General features: G+C 33.0%; 3 protein-coding genes and 1 long non-coding RNA gene across 15 annotated transcripts in view; 1 reads left to right on the top strand and 3 right to left on the bottom strand.

Annotated features, from left to right (window-relative positions):
- Window positions 1-9950, top strand: part of LOC106657067 (tropomodulin) — a 45494-nt gene extending 35544 nt beyond the window's left edge. For 3 of the 12 annotated variants that reach the window (XM_014378339.2, XM_023463021.1, XM_023463025.1), the window contains exons 2-10: window positions 3918-4070; window positions 4145-4312; window positions 4506-4632; window positions 4720-4940; window positions 5028-5182; window positions 5258-5354; window positions 5429-5576; window positions 6945-7037; window positions 9584-9950. In XM_014378339.2, the coding sequence (XP_014233825.1) occupies window positions 3918-4070; window positions 4145-4312; window positions 4506-4632; window positions 4720-4940; window positions 5028-5182; window positions 5258-5354; window positions 5429-5576; window positions 6945-7024 (1149 nt within the window). In that variant the 3' untranslated portion in view covers window positions 7025-7037; window positions 9584-9950. The other 9 variants (XM_023463022.1, XM_023463024.1, XM_023463028.1 and 6 more) reach the window with 9 other exon arrangements.
- Window positions 9951-13608: 3658 nt separating this feature from the next.
- On the bottom strand, window positions 13609-14986 carry LOC106657071 (glycine-rich cell wall structural protein-like). The gene is made up of 3 exons (XM_014378353.2): window positions 14819-14986; window positions 14615-14742; window positions 13609-14543 (listed from the first exon to the last, which is right to left on the bottom strand). Exons 1-3 carry the CDS (start codon window positions 14895-14897, stop codon window positions 14493-14495), a joined length of 258 nt encoding a protein of 85 aa, XP_014233839.1. The 5' UTR covers window positions 14898-14986; the 3' UTR covers window positions 13609-14492.
- A 2887-nt stretch (window positions 14987-17873) lies between these two features.
- On the bottom strand, window positions 17874-18162 carry LOC106657048. The gene is made up of 3 exons (XR_001339502.1): window positions 18121-18162; window positions 18003-18044; window positions 17874-17913 (listed from the first exon to the last, which is right to left on the bottom strand). It is a non-coding gene; the product is annotated as an uncharacterized LOC106657048 (long non-coding RNA).
- Window positions 18163-19253: 1091 nt separating this feature from the next.
- Window positions 19254-21238, bottom strand: LOC111693232 (cell surface glycoprotein 1-like; the record flags this gene model as incomplete). The annotated part of the gene is made up of 2 exons (XM_023463002.1): window positions 19254-19478; window positions 19515-21238. Coding segments are annotated over 2 exons (1944 nt in total), but the record flags the coding sequence as incomplete, so codon positions are not given.
- Window positions 21239-21245: the final 7 nt, after the last annotated feature.

The raw sequence follows: 21245 nt of genomic DNA, 5'->3' as shown, positions 1-21245 counted from the left end.
GCGTTGCATCGAGCTCGCACAACTCGATCTCTATTTTAAATTTCATCCAAAATATCGGCCAGTTGAACGACCTCTTTCCAGTCATAATTATATGTATTATATTATTATACTCATATGAAGGATATGCATCGCGCGTCGTAAACACAAAACACGTCGTTTTATCCCCTGGCAGCTTGAGACAACTCAAAAAATGATTTTTCACATAATGGTGCGATCATTACCTATATGTATTATGTAACTTACGACTCCTCTACCTCGTTCCAGACGCGATTATCTAAATTATACGTATTAAATTGGAGACTGCTGCTATTTATTTATTCTCGCGGCGCGGGTGATGCCGTATATAATTGCAACAACAGTAGCAGCCGCCACGCCAAGTTCGAACGGCCGGCTGTAGAGCATATATACCTATAGGTGTATGATAATAATAATAATAAGACGACTCGGCGCGGCATCTTTTCTCACTTTAAAGGCACAAACAGACCTTGGCACGTATTTTTCACGCGGCGCACAAATTGTACAATCGACTACTGTATATGCGTCTATTAATCTAGGGGTTTGTCGTTCTTTTTTATTGACACAAGATCATGCGCGTGATATCATACGATACAAGCTTGAGTTTTACACATAAGTGTACTATTATACGTGCAGTTTGAGAACTTACAAAAATCAAACGTAAAAAAAAAAGATTTATTAGCTTGCATGAAAGTTCAGGCCACCTATCGATAATTTAATTTAATTTACGTAACATAGACAGTTGAGACGTATTCGTCATTTAGAGAAGTTCGAAACAATTTTTCCAAAACTTTTGTAATTTTAATTATCGTTCCGAAAAAGTGGTTTGGACTTGTACAATTATATTTGCTTTGCCACTTGCAGATTTACAGGTTAAGGTACTCGCCATCTAGTGGTGAATTTTCAAAGTATTGTTTACGTTTTCGGTTTAAATTTTTTGAAACAGTTAAATTGTTGTTTTAAGTAATTTGAAATACACTTAACATTTGTAATATGATTGTAACAAAAAAGTTTAAAACACGTTAATAAGTATAGTAATGTATTTCCAAATATCGGCAGGCTGGCGTCTAGCGCTCTGACCCGCGTCGAAAGTCTCGAGAACAGAGGATATTATACGAACTGAAACAAAGCGACGTCTCGAGATCGTGAAATGGTTCGTCGAGCACGATATGTTTAAAAAATAATAATCGCGCCGTTTCGTTGCCCGATGAAAAAACGTCTTAGAGGACACCAAAAAAATTAAGCTGCAACGAGACACGCGTTTTCGTATATGAGACTACACGAAAGAAACATGAATTCAGAACTTGAAGCTTCTTTTCATATGTTCGATAAATATGTAAATAATGATTATATTTACGACGATAGTAATGAAATTAATAAAATAAAGAAATTGTGTCAACAATATTTCTCGATATCCGGTGTGATGATGTAAATTTTTAACACCATTAAAGTGTATTAATAAATGAATTTATGAAATTTCATTGAAATTTCAACTCTAATCTTTTGTTACGCCAATGTCTAAAAAAGTTGCATAAAGTATTTTTAATTATTGAATACGGAAGTAGCCCACGCAAAGTTACGCTCGTATACAAGAGGAGCAGTTCAATCGGAAAATGCAATCAAATACGTTATTTTTAAACGAGAAATAAACCAAAAAATTTAATTCTGTTCGTAAAATTTAAACATTTTGGTTAAAGTTTTTCTTTGAAAAATCCATTATAATTCGATCAAAATTAAAGCCAGCTTCCTCCACGAGATGGCCAGTACCTTCATCTGTAAATCTGTAAATGGCAAAATCAAAATAATTGTATAAATCAAAGAGGTTTAATCGAAGAACTTTTGTACAAAAGATCGCCTTTCTCGACTCTTACATTAATTTTAACTTAAAAATTGTATGTAGCGATCGGTTGCGCTCCGATGCGCGACCAAAGAGAGCCGAGCACGGCGAGCAGATCGATCGATTTCTGTAATGATATAGCCTACGTCGATTAATCATGTACGCATGTGTGCGAGGATTAAAATCCGTGCATAAGTTATCTCGCAACGCCTGCACTCGTGATTATCGAGTCGATCGAGCGGGTAAAAGTCGACCGATCGCAATCGAATATCGGGTCATGATGTGTACACTCAGGTGTGCGTTACGATTGCATTTTCAGTAATATGAGCATAAGCATATCGATCTTCGAAAAATCCAAGACGAAAATTTTCATTTATGAAAAACCGACCAAGTTCCGATATCATCGTCTTGCCTCCCACGCAGCGAGTCTGCAGAGCAAAAAAAAAAACGAAATTCACTACGTATATATCGATTTACGCACGCACACCGGTTGACGGTAAAAAGACGCATGCGAACGTGGGTTTATTAACGGTCACGCGCACCGGTGTACCGAGAGCCTCTGCTGTACTGTACTATACTAGTATACATATAGTAGATAAAATACGCCAAACATTCGCGTATAATATTGCAGTGTGCTTGGACGCCCTACCTAACCTCGCTCAATTCACTGTTCTCGTCTCCATAGAGCGAGGCTCGACGACGCACGCACGCATATATACTCCACAGACACGGTGTTTTTGTGCGCTAGATAGTTTATGAGTCATAGAGTACGCACACTCGTGCACACTCGTACACGCACACACACACAGACGCTTAAAATCTGCGAGGAGAGCGTTGTCATCGACGCATAAAAACCAGTCGGTGGACTATCAAAAATCCGAGGCGAGATAGGGCGCTGTCGGTGTCAGTGCGTGCAGTGCTACGATATTGCTGTCTTATTCTGTGTTGTGTTTCTCGTGTAGTCTCTCTATCAGTTCGGTCGAGTGCCAATAATAAAACGCATAAATAAGCTTTGCGTTACACAAACGATATCTCGTAACTTGTTGTTCTAATTAGGTGAGCATCTTTCAGAAACAGTTTACATAAAGGAAACACGCGAAGAGCAGCGGTGGCGGCTGCGGCGGCTGCTACAGCTACAGAGGGCTGTGTGTATACTATTTGTGCGTTGTGTGTTGACGATACGCGAGAAAAATCAATACGAGGCCAAAGGGCATCAGCCCGAGGCACGCCGTAATAAAATTTTTGGATCTACGCCCGAGGTATTCCGCGCGCTCCGATCTCTCTCTCTCTCTCTCTCTCTCTCTCTCTCTCTCTCTCTCTCTCTCTCGGAGCTGATGATCTATACGCCCAACAACATTACGTATCCTCGTCGTTTATTTGTATATTATAAGGTGCCGACGATCGATGACGATTCGACCGACGACGACGTCTCGAGTCCCGAATGACACTCGCATATAGCAGTCTGAGATAAAGAGCTCGTCAGTTCTTTCTTATCGATTATCGAGTACAGTCATTTTTTTATTGTTGATTCGGTCGTTGTACCTATTTTTTCTTCTTTCTTCGTAACGTGAACTTCGACGATTGATTTTATTGCTGAGAGGTGATCCCGTTCTGCTTGGGGAATATAGTATATTTATTCGACGTGAGAGTGCAGTGACATTAAAAGTTTGACAGTTTACCTAAAATTCTTAAAAAATTTTATATGTAAAGGATTTTTCGTTGAATCTTGTTTACGCCTCTTTTTCATCTCATGAAAATTAAGGATTCAAAAATTTCAATTTATTTTTTTTATCAGATCCAACGACTTATATTTACACAAAATGATTTTAAACAATCTTCTACTTCTAAAACCAATTTGTGTCAATGGTTTAGTTTTCAGATCAAATTGACATTTAAATGATGACACATTGATGTCTTATTGATAATTAAAATGTTTGGCAAATAGATAAGAATTGATGCCAAAATAAATGATCTATTTTCAAACTCTTAAACATAATCATCAATTAGATCTATTACATGATTCGTTTTAAAGATTTGATTTATTAATGAAATTAATTATTTTCAGACATCATCTTCAACTAAAAAAACCACCATGACGACAGCCGCAAAATTATATGGCAAGGATCTGAGTGAATACGATGATGTAGACGTAGATGAGCTATTGTCTCAGCTCACTCCTGAAGAGATCAATATTTTGGCCAAAGAAGTTGATCCAGATGTAAGTGATCTTATTGTAGTATTACAATTGCTTTTATGCTAGTTATACTAATGTTTCAACTTTTATAATTTCAGGACAGTTTTATGCCACCTTCACAGCGTTGTAGCTATGAGTGCACTAAGACTCCAACAGGACCATTAAATAGAAAAAAGTTGATTGAGCACATCAATAAACAAGCACTGGAAACACCTGATATTCCAGAAATAAAGCCTTATGTACCAGGAGTTGTTAGAGGAAAGAAAGTTAGTATTAGAAAAATTGACTTATATTTTCTAACCATACCTCAGATCTTATATAATAAAATTACACATCTTTTCTACTTTTATCAATGCATTTAAACTCAAATTGTTATTATAAGACTTTCAAAATTATATGAAATTAGATATAATATTTTTAATACTTATCTAAAATACTAAAATTCTGATTTATTTTTAGTGGATACCACCTGTCACAGAAAGTTTGAAAGAAAAAGAAGTAAACGAACAAATTGCCATTGATTTGGGTGATGAATATGAGCAAGCTCTATCTAATGCCACTGAAGATGAAATCATTGATCTTGCCGGTAAATTAATTTATTATAAAATAAAAAAAAGTTAAATTTTGAAATAATTATAAAAGTGAAACTTACTCTTTCCATTGTGTTGTTTAGCTATTCTTGGTTTCCATTCGATGATGAACCAAGATCAATACCATGCATCTCTATTAAACTCTGGGCAACCCTTGGGTATGGGTTGGGATGGTATAACAAAAGCAAGTCAACCAAAAGTTTTCCCTATGGATCCCCCTAATGATACAGATGTTGATGACACTATAAGAAGAGTTCGTGAGGATGATCACTTATTGGCTGACGTTAACTGGAATAATATTAAGGTACTATTGAATGGTGTATTATTATTGTTTTATAATAATATTTATCCACAACAAATAATAATTTCAATATTTTACTTATTGTTACAGAATATTTCAGATGAAAAATTCATGCAACTTTTTGAAGCTATTGAGAATAATACACATCTTGAAACACTCAGTTTAACAAATGTAGGGCTTACAGATAAGGCTGCTCAAAGATTAGCAGATGCTTTAGAAAAGAATTCTACTCTGCGTGTTCTTAAGTAAGTGTTTAACAAAGCATGCTATAAATCAAGTAAATATGAAACTTCAAATAACAATAATTTTTAATTTTTTAGCGTGGAAACTAATTTCATAAGCCCACCTGTGATAGTTAAACTCGTCAAGTCTCTTTTAAATACAAAGGCTATTGAAGAGTTCAGATGCTCAAATCAGGTATGGTTTAAATAATTTATTACTTTTTGATTGAAGAATAAAAAGTAATTCTTTTTTTTCATTTATTTTTACAGAGGTCTCAAGTTTTGGGCAATAAAATTGAAATGGAAATCACACAACTGGTAGAGCAAAATCCAACATTACTTAGACTTGGACTCCACCTAGAATTCAACGATGCTAGACACAGAGTGGCAGCGCATCTTCAGCGAAACATTGATAGGAGTAAGTGTTATATTTCTCTTAAATCGATTTATTGGCAAATCATTAATGAATTTTAATAATAAGTTTAACATTTTATTTTACTTTATTAATAAGGTATTTTATGATAATTCATAACAATTCAAAGCTTACATTTTAGATATAGCCTGGCTGGAGAGCTGCTGAATATTCATCTTAATCGTGTTTAAATTACGTTTTAATGACATTATTATTTACAGGATACATTTCAACTATAGTCATTATTTTTATAAGCATTTCAATAGCATAAACAGTCTATTAATATCAAGCTTGATCAATCGATTCACTTCATTCTATAATACAAGCTTGAAACTATTTTTTTACTAGATGGAAGCAACTGTATGGCTGAAAACGAAGATATCATGTTCAAAATGTTCTCCTAAGTCTTCTGAATCATTTAATTGCTTCGTAGTCACCACACCTTGAGCTTTAATTCACTATACTTGCAAATTCATCCCGCTATCTCATCTCCATTACTTTTCTATCGACTTGGAGGTAATTATATAATCCTGGAATGGCATGTGCCCCACCCCACAACCAAATTATGTTCTTCCAAAATATCTGTGACCCAATTTTTTTCTGATTCAAACAATACCATTGTTTGAAATTGCTCTCCTAAGAATGAAGTGACTAATTACCAAGTAATTATAAAAAACAATAGGTTTATCCTGATTTAATAAGAAGAAGGCATTTTGATAATCTTCAATTATTGACGTAAATTATTTTTTTACACTGGAATAAAATTTTTTCCTCTTATTTCAGTAAAACGATTGAAAAATCCAGAGTATACCGTTAGTTATACTGGTAGGACACGAATTTTTTTCTATATGAAATATATTTTTGCTTCCCCCTTTCAAGCTTTCAAGTGATTATCCTGAAATCCACCCGATTTTTCTCTGATACTTCTCAATTTATATGTACTTTTTGATCGAGTCACAGTGGTATAGTATTAGAATTGCTTATGCTTTCGAGCTTTTTGAATCTCCCCTGTTATCTATGTCGATATTCTCCAATATTAAAACTTACTTTCATGTATCCCTTCAATTCTACTTCAAAAAATCAGTTTGGCTTAAATATATCATATATTCGTCAAAATTATTTTGACTGATATGGTTTGTTCAGTTTGAACATCTTGTTCATTCATTTGTAAAAATGATCTTCACAATAGTTATCCATTGATTAAAAAGCAAAATAAGTTCATTCAAATTCAATGCATTTAAAGAATTATTCTTACTCACTATTTCTAAAAAAAAATTCATTTTGCATTCTAAGATAACGACTAATCAACAATTCATCATAATTTTGATGAAATCTACTGATTCGGATATTTTTTTACTTTTTAAAATTGTTTAGTTGTACGCGTTGAGAAAAAAAGTTATAGACAAAAAAAATTACAAGGACATGAAGCAAATGAAGCTGACACGAATAAATGAGTTTGGAATGGCAGTGAGTAGAATAAATGTGAAATATACAATTTGAAGTCAGTTTCATAATACTGTAAAATGATTGAAAAAGTGTTGACTTGTTCAAATTTTTCATGTCCAGTTAATAAGCCTCATATTTTTTGTTTTCTTTTTAGTCACAAATTTTTTTGTTACGTAAATTAATTCTTTAGTGGCAAGTATTAATGCATCTTTTAATTTAAAATAATTGTTCGTCCAATAGGTCAAAAAGCAACATTTTTCATTTTATGTTTTTTGATTGAGCTCGCATAAGCAAGTTTCGTTTAGCAAAATAAGTTAATTTTCCTTTTTTAATTTTTATTTAAGTAAGGGCCGTTTATTTTTACTTTTAGATAATATAGTTATACAATTAGATTTAGAACATAATTTTTTATTTTGAGTTTTTAAGTACACATAACAAAATAGGAGGATAAACTATCAAGAGTTCGCGCTACACTACCATGGATAGGAGACACAAACATTTTTTTCAGATGCTCACATATTTTACTTACAATTATTAAACATAGTCAACAAGTCATGAATATATGTATAATATATTTATAAAACAAAAGTACTTTGGAAGGATTTCAAAAGCAACAACTGAACGTTTAGTTGAAAGTTATTTGTATCTCAAGCAAATGTAGTCTTTGTAATTGATATACACATTCTGCTAAGATCAAGCTGTTGAAATTCTTTCACTTAACAATAACTATCTATTTTTAACACTTAGAACTCTTTATCAAACTTTCTCGTAAAATCAAGTTTTCTTCCTTTACTTGAAATAAAAAAATCGCTTACATTCGTTTCAAGACCAAAATCCATCATTTTGTTTTTTTTTACTCTTTCCCAACAGTACGGAAAGACCTACAATTGCGATTGCAGTTCCGATTCTTTAACATGAACCGGAGGAAAGCTGCCCGTTATTAAACGAAGGTATTCATGAAACTCCTGCTTAATTTGAGATTTTCGATATTTTATGTTGTATTTTTTATCGCTGACAACATTCATGCTTTTATGATTTTATAACTGATATTTTAACTTTTTTAATTTATGATGATGATTATTTTGATATTTATAAATCTTGCTCTTTTTATAAACCATATGTAAACTCAAAAATTCTTTATTTGCTATTTATAAAACTTTTTATGAGTTATTAGCTCAGTAATTAAAACATTTGAGACATTATGAATTTCTCAAATTCATGTAAAGTAATTCTTCGAATTCATCCGAACATTGATGAATTGTTCTATCATTGTTTTTTTACTCGCATGCAGCTTCTCTCTATCTATGCAATTTCAAAAAAAAAAAAGAAAACAACTCACATCCAATATTTTTGAAATTTATTTATTGTTTATTTTTAAAATTTTTAAAAATTGAAAACTCACCAATAATAAATCATTGATAAAATCATCATAATATTTTGATTTCAAGTTTCGATTTTGTAACTTTTCTTTCATTCGTTAAAAATGAGATTATCTTTATTTTACGTAACAAACATTTTCGAGACTGGAAAGCTCTCGTACTGCGTGAAAACTTCTTTCTTTATCTTTTTTTTGCCGTTGTTTACAGACTGAAACTCTATTTAGTTCGGAGCACATGCGAGAAATGTTATTCTCTACAAAGCATGAAAATCGGAAATGGTTGGGTCATAAAATTGAGAACCATAGAAAAGGAAACAGTATACAAAGCTTCTTAACTTTTTTCTACGCTATTTTTTTGTTACATTCGACCGATAAATAGCACGAGCGTATCTATAAACAAGAATCGCTGACTGGAGATGTTATATTTTGTGTTCCGATGTTCATGCTCTGTTCTTTATAAATTAAAAAATTCTCATTCGAATGTCGACTTCACTTTATCTTTAGAAAAGGTAAAATATTCGAACCAAGATAGCAAGATAATAATTGCATCGAACAATTATTAGCTATCATGCTGTACTAACTAAGAACTTGTATCGAATTTTAACAGCTTTTTACTTCATTCAACCCCTGTTATGTTTGGCCAAATTAACAGTTTGGTTTGTTTTTTAATTAACAGCATCTGTTTTCTAGAATGAGTACCAAGATGAAAATAACAATTGATTATTATAACATGAAATGTGTGTTATGTTTACGATTTACCATAATAATACTAACGATTTTTGCAATTTTCCAGGCTTGTAAAATATTATACTATACATTATAGTATATTTTTTCGTAATACGATTATATATTTTAAACTGCTTCAACAACAAAGTAAAATGAAAAAAAAAAAAAAAGAAAATTCATTAACTTGACATGTATTAAATTTACAACTTGAAATCTATATTTTTTAATGACTTACTAAATGTACTCTTTCCGCATTTGCTAAAGATATTTTTCTTTCCGATTGAGTTATAATGTTGAACTAGAGCTTAAGTTAGTTTCTTTTCTGCGTTTCAATTAAATATAAAACGTTGTTAAAGCAGCTTAAAATTAATATTTTTTTGCCTTTTGATTATGCACAAAAAACCAAGCTTTAATCTCTCAAGTTAAGCTTTCTGTTCTAATTAATTGGGGGTATCTGTTGCAGTACGGCAGTCCCGGCTCGAGGTTGCGACATCCTAAATCTAGAAAAAAACAACCACCATCACCACAACAACAATCAACACAACACATTTGTTGCCTGTCCTATCTATATAATCTATCACTATGACTAGTTATATTATGCTAAGAAAAAAAATTGCACTCGCCTAGAATATATTGTATTGTGTAATAATTGCAAGGAGACAAGCAAAAAGCTTAAACTTTTTACTCGAAACACTCCTGAATTGCTGTATATATTATAATTATTATGAACTACTCAATTTTAGCACACTTCTACTATTATATATTATTATAATAATTATGAAATGCTATATATTGTTCTTTTGAGAAAAAAAGCTAAGTTGAAAACACGTAAAAAATATTATAATTACACACGGTTAACGAAAATAGTTTATATACATTATATAATATCGAAAAAAAATACCGAAAAATAATTGGATTAACTAGATATAATATATCTATATTTACAATGATTAATATTCATGCGTTCGTGCGCGATAAATCAGCTTTTAATTATTGATCGACCAAACCTCGAAGTTTACTTGTACGTGTGTCGGTCTACGTGTGCGCTCTAGTATGTATGTGTTTATGCATATCTACTACTGCACCATAATATATACGTGGCGTGTTTTTAGTTTAAGACGATGTTGACGACGTCAAAGCTTGGGTCTACCTGATGTATGTATGCTAGACTAAATGTATCTACCATGGAATACATAATGTAGCCCAATCAACGCCTTACATGCGCATCGTTTCTGACATTAACTCTCTCTCACTCACTCTCTTCCTCACCCACGTACACACACAGGCTCACATACACGTACACGCGTGCTGCTTGATTGCAGGTGTATCGTGATTGTATATGTTTATGTACACGTGTATACAAGATAAGCGATTCATGTGCTGCTGAGCTTTGCTGTACGAAATATTTAGGAGATAGAGGGTGACATAGAAAGAGAAAAAAAGATATATATCATAGTTGAGTGTATATGTGTATAATCAGGCTGTGCCTTTGTCAATGTTGAAAGAACAAATTAATATCACATGTTATCGAAATTTTTTAATGCACCGATGATGTCAAAATTGTTTTACCACAATATGCACAAATCGATTGTACTAATTTGTGCTTGTTACTTCGATTTTTTAATGAAGAAACTGCGCTTTTAAACAAAAAAAAGACCCAGCTTATGACATGCAACGATAATAAGCTCGAATTAAAAAAAAATTACGAAAGAAAGAAATGAAACACACAACACGTTGTAACAATTTTTTACTATCCCATATTTAAAAAAGAGTATTAACGTTGTAGCAGCTTTCTATGTGTCAATTGTGTCGAGCGTATATTTGCTGACTGCCAATCGTCCGTGAGATATGTAACGTCCCTCATGATTATTATTTACTGCTGTACTCACTTCATTTTTTTTTGTTACGATGTAAGAAATTTTATTTTTTATTTGTTAAATGTTTAATCGAAGAAAATGTAACGACTAAATCAATGTTTTATGCTCGCCCAAGCTTAATATTTACACACGAGAATATTTTCATCTTGCATCAGAAAAAATGTTTTATGTGTACGTTGACGTACAAAGGTATTTTCCACCTAATCAGAACTTTTAATTCAAGAGACAATTATTAAATGAAAAATTATGATACAAAACAACACACTGCTTTGGAAAATGAAAAATTTTTAAACACAAATAACGAAATACATATTATAATAGAAAAAGTACATGATGTAATAACGCCTACTTTTGAACGTAACATTAAGCGTAATATTATATTATAAATTTATTATAATTGTAAAATATAAAAAAAGTATCATCATTGCTAAGAAATATGAAAGCGTCACAAGCTCATTTTAATTCCGTATTCATTGCATAATGCAAAAATAAAAATACTTGCGGAACTTGGATGCGCCACTTTAATTTTATATAAGTCAGAGAGAGAGAGAGTATCTGTAATGTTTACATTATTACTTATTTTACGATTTATGATTATTATTCATTATTACGACTATTATACTTTTTATTACATCTAAGATTACTCTTCGTTGCGTGAATATATTGCTCTTAATTGTAATATCCGAAAAGTAAAGGGAGACAGAAATTTTTTAACACTTTGTTGCAGGTATACATTTACATTATAAGTTGTTCATATCGTAGATTTGTTACGATTCATTTTTTTTTCTCTCCCATTCATGTGCGCAGATAAATAGATGAAAAAAAAAAGATTGAATAATAAACGTTGAAATAAGTATACATGAGTTCATGATTTTATAGAAACTTCCACAAAAAAAAGAATGACTAACCAAAGTTTCAGTAGAATAGTATAAATTATATATCTTAGAAAAAAATAAAACGATACAATAAAATCGAACATGGTAACGAAAGACGTTCGACTGCGTTATTTCTTCATTCGTTTACTGTATACAACATAGCATCCCCCCTGTCAACACGTACAACTGTCGGGTATTACCTTCGTTCGCTGTATAAAATCGAAAAAACATCGACGTTTATACATCCGTGCGATATCTTACTCGGATCGCAATCTCGGCGAATTTCGCATGGACGCATGGAAACGGGTGTTAAACTAGGCGATCCTCCCTGTGCACACGACTGGCTATTGTTCGGTATATATATCTCGGAATTCATAGCTTTTGTCTGTCGGTAAAACCGTTTCGTTTTCCCCGGCAAAGTATATGTATAATGTAATCGCGTCGTCGCATGAGTCGCAGTCGTCGTCACTCGCTGACGGCGGTGCATCAGGCAAAACACGCGAGTGTGCATATACACAGACGCGGGGGCATACCGGGCGATGAAGGGTAAATCAGCAATGACACGCGATCGCTTTAGATTTCGGGAAAGTTTTCGGCGCTGATCTTTGCGTGATGATACGTTGCCAAGAGAGAGAGAGAGAGAGAGAGAGAGAAAAGTTAACTCCTTAGACGCGCGAGAACGTATACGTATCGGGCGAATTTTCAGACTTTTTTGACGTGTCTCGGTGTCTTTATGCATAACACGAGAGAGAAAAAAATCGATCCCGCGCATTGTCAGCGCGAAATCGACGACGTACTATATCTTATCAAAAGAAATAACATTTCGTAATGAGCTTGGTTCTTCGGGTCGTGATCACAATTCAGGACGGGTTTGAGGCGGGCGCGCACAAGTGCAAGATAAATATTTTCCTCGATGCAGAGATGATATTTTTTTTGTCCCAAACAGAAACTAAGCGATCTTTTTTAAAAATTTTTTCTTTTTGTCAAACGGCGCGTATAAGAGCGTCGAGCTTATAAGGGAGAGAACATGAAAAATTTCCGTTACATGATGCAAAAAGAAAAAAGAAAAAATGGATAGCACAAAAGCACATGCCGACATTCTTATGCATTCCGGAAAAGGCGCGCCAATAGATAAACTCAAGTTATGTACGTATGTACCAAGGATAACTGAAAAATAGTACTATATGCAGGTAAAAATGTATTTTTTGCCCGTGCAAACTGAGGTAAAAAAGGGCGTCGGAAAGTTAAACTCGCGCAGTTGTCTCTCAGTTTCCATTAGTTACAAGAATTCATTTTACTATAGCCATGTCCCTGCAGATAAAAAGTACAGGATTCTATTTACAAATTGGTAAATTCTCTTTTACACCACCGGGTATCAGTTTTAAAACAAGTGCGAGCAATGGAGCTTTCAATGTGGTTACATCGAACTTTCGAACGCGATACACCATCTATCAACTTTTTAGGAACAGTACTCGCTTGTTTATAAATGTTCATAATACAAAAGAAAACAAAGTCAAATTGTATACCTTATTTTACCGATGAATAGTCCATCATTATTTCTTTCTATTATGAAGCAAAATGAGGAATTCATTTTACCCTAAAAACTTTATAATAACCTATTGTACATTACTCGGATAAGCGGAGAGGCCTGCGTACTCTATTACCCAAAAAAAAGTTTGTTACGAAGTTTCAAAAATTTTACCGTACACGCAGAGCACTAGACCAACGTCGAGTCAAGATTTTTCATCATCGACACACTGCCGCCGCTACCTGACGCAGTTTGTCGTTTGAAAGGATGAAAAAAGCAAAATACGAATCGAATTCGCATTCGTTATTCTTTTGCACGTATACGCATTCGCATGATAGAAGCTACTCGCAGAGTTTGTTTTATCGCGTCGCACTACTCAATTCACGCTATATTACGACTCTGCGACAGCACAAAAATTTGCGATACGGTTTTATGCACGCGCGTGGGGCGTCGTCGTCGTCCTCGTTCGAAAAACGCAAATTTTAGTTTACGATTTTTGCAAGAGAAAATTCGTCGAATAGTCGATTCTTTTATTTTTTTAGTCTATTCTCGTAATAAATTTTTTGTTTTAGTTTTGGAAAGTTTTCCTATCACGAAATGTATCGATGTCACAAATTTTGATTTTGATTTTTTGTAGGCCGAATGCGCAGAACGGGACGAGCACCGAGAAATTGTACCATTGGACATCTTAGCAGGCCCAGAGGTAGCCTCGAGACCGATTGATTCGAAAAAAGGAATTTTATTTGTAATTAATTGTTAGCTTATTTTACGAGTAATCATGAACAATAAATCAGGATCCGTCTATGACTTATTCTTAAATGCATTTTTATCGAATACGCATATGATACAAAGTTTGAAAAAAATGGAAAATGTATTAAATTAAATTAAAAGGTATATCACTTGTTGTAAATTATGTGTAATATTTATTCTGTATGTTCAGTAACTGACATTGATATATATATGACGATGTGATGAAAATTTCAGTATACGTCTGTGACGTAATATAAACTTGATAGCAAATTTCCTAAAATGATTGTAATGAATAAAAAGGCGCTAAGAATTCCGTAAAAATTGTAAAATCCTACAGGATGCTTATTTTTTCTTTCCCAGTCCACCGAGAATGCCGGTCACCGGTCCCAAAACCTACGATCACATTCACATTTTATTTTTCATGTAAAGCTTTGCATGATACTTGATGTAAAAAAAACCTTTACCTTGGTAACTCCGCCGAGTCCACCCTCGCTGCCGCCCTTTCCTTCCTCAGAGCTGTCGCCACCACCGCCGCCCAACAATCCGCCCAAGAGACCGCCACCATCACCTCCCAACAGTCCACCCAACAGATCTGCAAATGTAAAATGTATACGACGTTATTTGCACTGTCCAATAAGCTTTCGACGAGAGAATCTCTCAATAATGACCTAGCTGAGCGTTGACGGGCTCCGAGTGAAAACTCAGCACGGCGATGACGAGGAACGCGAAAAGCACGATGGACCTCATTATTGAAACTTTTGCTCTTTTCACGGCTAAAAATCACAATGAATTCACTTGCTGCTGCTGCTGCTGCTTCGGTTTGCCAGACTGCGGCAAAGTCGTTTACTTTTATACTATTGACGCTCGAATTTCGGGTCGAGTGATAATTGTAATAATATTTAAACGACTTTTGCATTATAAATTTATGATATCCGAGCAACAAAACTGCGTGTGACAAAATATACGTATAGTGCACAATGTGCATTATAAGTAAATCACTGGGTCGTATATCATGAAAATCTGTATGCTCTTGCGCAAAGGCGTCAGACAATAAAAAATAACATTTTTTCTACTGCGTTTCGGTTGCGCTTAAGACGTTTTGTTTTTGTCGGCTCTGGTTACTCGATTGTACTCGTAAAGTTTCGAGATTATCTACATTCAATGATTGCCCCAATTTTAAATTTTATAAACAGATCATTAATAAAATTGTCATATTTTGATCCAAGGATATATTATTTTGTATTAATAAGTTAGTAATAATATTTGAAGTTCATTTTATCATCGCAACGGTGATGATTTGGGAGAAAAATTATATTGCACTATCACTGCAGATTTCGAGATTTGATTTTCAAGTATTTGATAAACAATGTTATCGCTTTATTCTCCGCTCTAAGCCACCTTTATAATATGGTAAATATAACTGAATGTTGCATAGGCTTTTTGCGGATGAGTGCACATTTTATTTATTTAGCGAATCAAAATTGAATCTGATTGATTCTATGCTTATTTTTTAGATAACTTTGGAAACAATTTCATTGAATATTACAAAAAAGTTTATCATGTAACGAATTTTACTCAACTACTTTTTGCTGGAAAAATTCCTTTATAATCTACATAAAATTATGATTTTTCAAGCTGAAAAGATAACATTGCTTATCGGTATTTTGCCAAATATTAGTTTCAATGAAAATTTCAATCACCTTTTCTTTTACTTCCAAAAACAGTTATTTTTCAGATAAACGACTTGATTGCATATTGAATGAACTTTTGTTACTTCCTACTATTGGAATTATGAATCATTCTCTTCCGAGCTTTTACCGGATTTAATAATATATTAATATAAATTTATACAACTTTTTCTAATTAATGAGTTTTGTAGCACCCTAAAATAAATTTAATGTGAGAAAAGTCTGTATTTATAATTAAGTAAAATCTTTCACTAGATCAAAATTTTCTTGGTGGTGTCCTATGAATTTACAGAGAAAAGTGAATGAAAAACTAGTTAATAAATTAAATACCTTCGTATTTATATATGTAACAATTTTGAGGTAAGTACTTGTTGGTGAAAAAATCGCTAGTCTATGAATTGTTGCCATAGCAACGTTTATAATTGAATCAGTTATACATACAATATGTGAAAATTATACAAAACTATCATACATGAAATTAGAAGGTTTTGTGTATAACATTTTTTACGTTTTATCGAGTCGGACTTGTTACAATCAATTTTGTAACGTATACGTTTAATAATAATAATAATTATTATTATTATATAATATAAGCACACAATTTTTATGTGGACAAATCATTATAATATCTTGCTATGGAGTTAACATAGAATATTTTATACTCTATGATTTTTCTTCCACTTATGAAGGTTCACCCCTTAGTAATTGAATAAGTTAAAACACCGTTAAACAATTTTTCAGGGATAAAATACTGAATCTCTTGAAATCACTATCATTATTGGTAATATATGCGACGTAATTAAATTTATTGCTACGTACACGTTTCTTAGTACAGTTAATGAAAATTGTATTAAATTCGTAATTGACAAATTTAATTTATCCAATTGAAGTTTTGCATTTCAAATTTTGACAATTAAAAATAACTATTGCAAATGTGTCTAAATGCTAATTTGCACGAACTTTTCATTTTATGGAAAATGGTCATTAAGTAGCTAAAAAAAGAACGGAGATATGTTTCAGATCTATTGACCCCTTCATAAGGTTGCCAAAGTCCTGTCATAGGATGTTGAACTTTTCTACCTAAAATGTTGTGAAATAATTTATTCTATATGAAAACAACAAAATTTGTTACGATATTTATCATTCAAGGCTTTGTCACTATAATTAAAATTACACATTATTTCCTTATCTCACTAAAATCATTACGAAAATTTATAATCATAATTTTAAGACGCATTTAAAAATTTAATCTTACATTAAATGTTTTAATTATTACCGTTATTAATTTTTCTAAGGTAAATATCGTTATATTTCAACGACAATAAAAAATCTTGTTATGCAGTATTATCATTTATTTTGTTAATAATAATTAATTATTACAAAAAAAGTCAAAAATACTTCCCATTCTAAAGTATCATTTATGAATGCATTTCCATCTCTTCAACCTAACAAGCCATTTACTAAGGGTAACCCACCGGTAAGCTAAAAATTGAAATTAATTAAGTACAGATTCATCATACATGTTTAAAAAATAAAAGATTTACCCCTTTTAAGCCACCCTTTACAGTTCCTTTCACTAGACCTTCTCCAAGACCTTCTGCTACACTTTGTATGGAACCTTTGGTCAAGCTCCCTACAAGGCTGTTGGTTGGGTCCTCGCCTATTGGTAGAAGATCTTTCACTACACCTGAGTCACCTTTTCCAGTGAGTCCGAGCGATGTCAACAAACTGTCTGTTATATAAATCAAATTTTATGTCTGAGTAAACGCGATATTTAAAAAGAATTATAGTAATTAATGTCACTGACTTTTCCTACTTTTTTTGGAACTTTTTTTTTCATTTCCAAGAAGACCACCGACAGCTAAAATAAGCAATATGTATTTTTCAAATAACAGTTCTCGTTGATGGAATAGGATTTTTACCTCCTCCATTATTTCCAAGAAGACCGCCAACGACACCTTAAATAAACAGTTTTCATGTTCCTTGTTCTGCTATTAAATAATTAGTAGAATTTTAACTGTTCAATTTTTTACCTTGTCCACCTTCGCTATTTCCAAGAAGACCCCCAACTACACCTGATATCCAAATTTTCATAATTCAATTTTTCATAATTCTTAATAAATTTTTTATAAAACTTAAAGTTAGTGTTATTTTATTATTTAACCTTGATTTCCTCCATTTCCTCCAAGTAGACCGCCGACAACACCTTAAATAAACAGCTTTCATGTTCCTTGTTTTAATGTTCAATAATTACTAAAATATTTATTGTTTAATTTTTTTACCTTGTCCACCTTCGCTGTTTCCAATAAGACCCCCAACTAAACCTATGGAAAAATTTTAGTATGAATATCTATATTTTAACTGTTTATTAAAAGTCTATGAATAAAATATTTACCTTGACTTTCGCCTTTACTACTCCCTCCTCCTAAAAGACCACCTACTATTTTATGATAAAAATTCAGTTAGAAGAAAAAAATCACATTATTTATTCAAATTATAATGATTTAATTACCCGCACTACTACTTGATGAACTACTTTTTTTGCTTCCCCCTCCACCTAACACCCCATTGACTACTCCCCCTGAAATTGAAAAAAATACTATAAATTGAGTTTTTATTAACTATTTTAAGATTAATTACATCATTAAAGTATAACATTAACACTCTGATTTTTTTAAATTTACTATTTTTTCTTCGTGGGTTTTTATGTGAATTATTTGTTGCAATGTTACTTACCTAATTGCCCAGCAACGATATTCATGAGAATGAAATTAAAAGCTAGAACAAAAATTATTGACGAATAAGATGAAATCATGATTACGGTGAACGTCAAGTTTTCTCCTGTGGCGAATACTAATGGCTGACTGAACGTGAAATTTCCGAAAAACTCGTACTTACGAATCTACAATTTAAAGACTTATCTTGTCGAAAAATTTTTTCAAGTAAGCTGTAATAATATTTAATCAATAAAGATGCCTTTAAATCCTTATCATTATTGTTTAGTACCGTAGTGAAATTAGCATCGCATTAGCTGGCTATTAAGGTGTAATATAAGTATGTAGAATTGGTGGCGGTGACAGCACGTTTGACATAATCAAATAATTTTACCTAGGGATATACAAAACTATATACTCACTTTTTATTATAAACTATTGCAAAAAAATTTGTTTTTTATCAATATCGATGATAAATGCTTATAGTTATGACTGTGACATTATGCTGAATGGAGTATAAGGAAAATATTCATTAAATTGTTTTCAGAGTTTTTTAAACAATTATTTTTATTTACGTTTTAATTATATCTTATTATAGACTGTTTCATTGTAAATTACTAGATTTTAAAAATTATTGAAATATTTGTTTTTAGTTTAACTCATATTAGATATATTTCTTTCGTATTACGTCAATATTATTCAACTTTCATAAATACCATTTTTTACCAAGTCCACCAATACCAGTACATTGAGCGTTGTGAGGCCAATCACACACGTTAAGCTTAGGATTGAAATGTAAATGCTGAGGACATTCAAACACGTGGGGACGACCGTTAGCACACTGGCAAAATCTATTACAGAATGCGTTTGGCATATACGTGGAACTGTAAATGACAAATTGTGAGCACGTTCCCTGACAATATTTTGGTGAATTTGAGTCTTTGACCACGACTAACGGTTTCAAACTAATATTCGATTCTACAGAGAATTGATTATTCGGATTTTGCACTCCCGTACATCCAGCATTTTGAGGCCAATCACAAACATTTAGCTTGGTATTGAAATGTAAATTACCCGGACAATCAAATACGACCGCGTGACCTATGAAACATTGACAGAATTTTCTGCAATTGACATGAGGTAAATATACCGAATTGTAACCATCAATTCTGGGACAATATCCTTTACAATAATCAGAGTCTTGTTCTGTAGACACCTTAAAGTTGTAATTATGTGGTGTTTCTAAACGTTCGGATTGACGAATGATGGAAATTCCCTGATATTTAGGTGTTCTAGTAGTAACTTTTGGTGACGATCTACAGTTATTTGTAGGGGGTATAGTTTTAATCTCTGGACAACCAGCTCTTCTGGGATAATCGCACACATTAAGTCTAATATTAAAATGCAGTTTTGCAGGACAATCCATCACAATCGGACGACCATTAGAACATTGACAAAATTTTTCACAATTACGGTGAGCTAAATAAACTGAATTGCAACCATTGAACTTAGGACAAGATCCAACGCAGTTCCCAATATCTTGAATTGTCGATATTAGAATCAATGTATTTCTTGCTGGAGAAGAAGTTGTTGAAGTTCTAGAACCTGGATTCCTGTCACTCGATGGTGAACGAGTAGTTTTCTTATTTGGTACTGGCGTAGTAGTAAAAACTTGAATAGGTACATTTTCAGTATAAGGTTCTGGTGCAGATGTTACCACTTCAATAGGCACATTGTCGGTTTGAGGTTCTGGTTCTTCTTTCTTTGGTGGTGGCGTAGGAGATACTACTTCAATCGGTACGTTTTCGGTTTGAGGTTCTGGTTCTTCTTCCTCTAGTGTTGGAGTAGGCGATACAACTTCAATAGGTACATTTTCGGTTTGAGGATCTGATTCTTCTTCCTCTGGTGTTGGTGTAGGAGTTACCACTTCAATAGGTACATTTTCAGTTTGTGGTTCTGTTTCTTCTTCCTCTAGTGTTGGAGTAGGCGATACAACTTCAATAGGTACATTTTCGGTTTGAGGTTCTGGTTCTTCCACCTCTGGTGTTGGTGTAGGAGTTACCACTTTAATAGGTACATTTTCAATTTGTGGTTCAGGCGTAGGAGATACTACTTCAATAGGTATGTTTTCGGTTTGAGGTTCTAGTTCTTTTTCCTCTAGTGTTGGAGTAGGCGAAACAACTTCAATAGGTACATTTTCGGTTTGAGGCTCTGGTTTTTCTTCCTCTGGTGTTGGTGTAGGAGTTACCACTTCAATAGGTACATTTTCAGTTTGTGGTTCTGTTTCTTCTTCCTCTGGTGTTGGTGTAGGAGTTACCACTTCAATAGGTACATTTTCAGTTTGTGGTTCTGTTTCGTCTTCCTCCAGTGTTGGAGTAGGCGGTACAACATCAATAGGTACATTTTCGGTTTGAGGTTCTGATTCTTCTTCCTCGGGTGTTGGTGTAGGAGTTACCACTTCAATAGGTACATTTTCAGTTTGTGGTTCTGGCGTAGGAGATACTACTTCAATAGGTATGTTTTCGGTTTGAGGTTCTGGATCTTTTTCCTTTGGTGTTGGTGTAGGAGTTACCACTTCAATAGGTACATTTTCAGTTTGTGGTTTTGTTTCTTCTTCCTCTAGTGTTGGAGTAGGCGATACAACTTCAATAGGTACATTTTCTGTTTGAGGTTCTAGTTCTTCTTCGTCCTGT

Source organism: Trichogramma pretiosum, unplaced genomic scaffold (assembly GCF_000599845.2).
Source record: "Trichogramma pretiosum strain Unisexual culture from Peru unplaced genomic scaffold, Tpre_2.0 scaffold14, whole genome shotgun sequence".
NCBI lineage: Eukaryota > Metazoa > Arthropoda > Insecta > Hymenoptera > Trichogrammatidae > Trichogramma > Trichogramma pretiosum.
The sequence above is the reverse complement of the archived record's forward strand: the minus strand, read 5'-3'. Positions and strand labels throughout refer to the sequence as shown.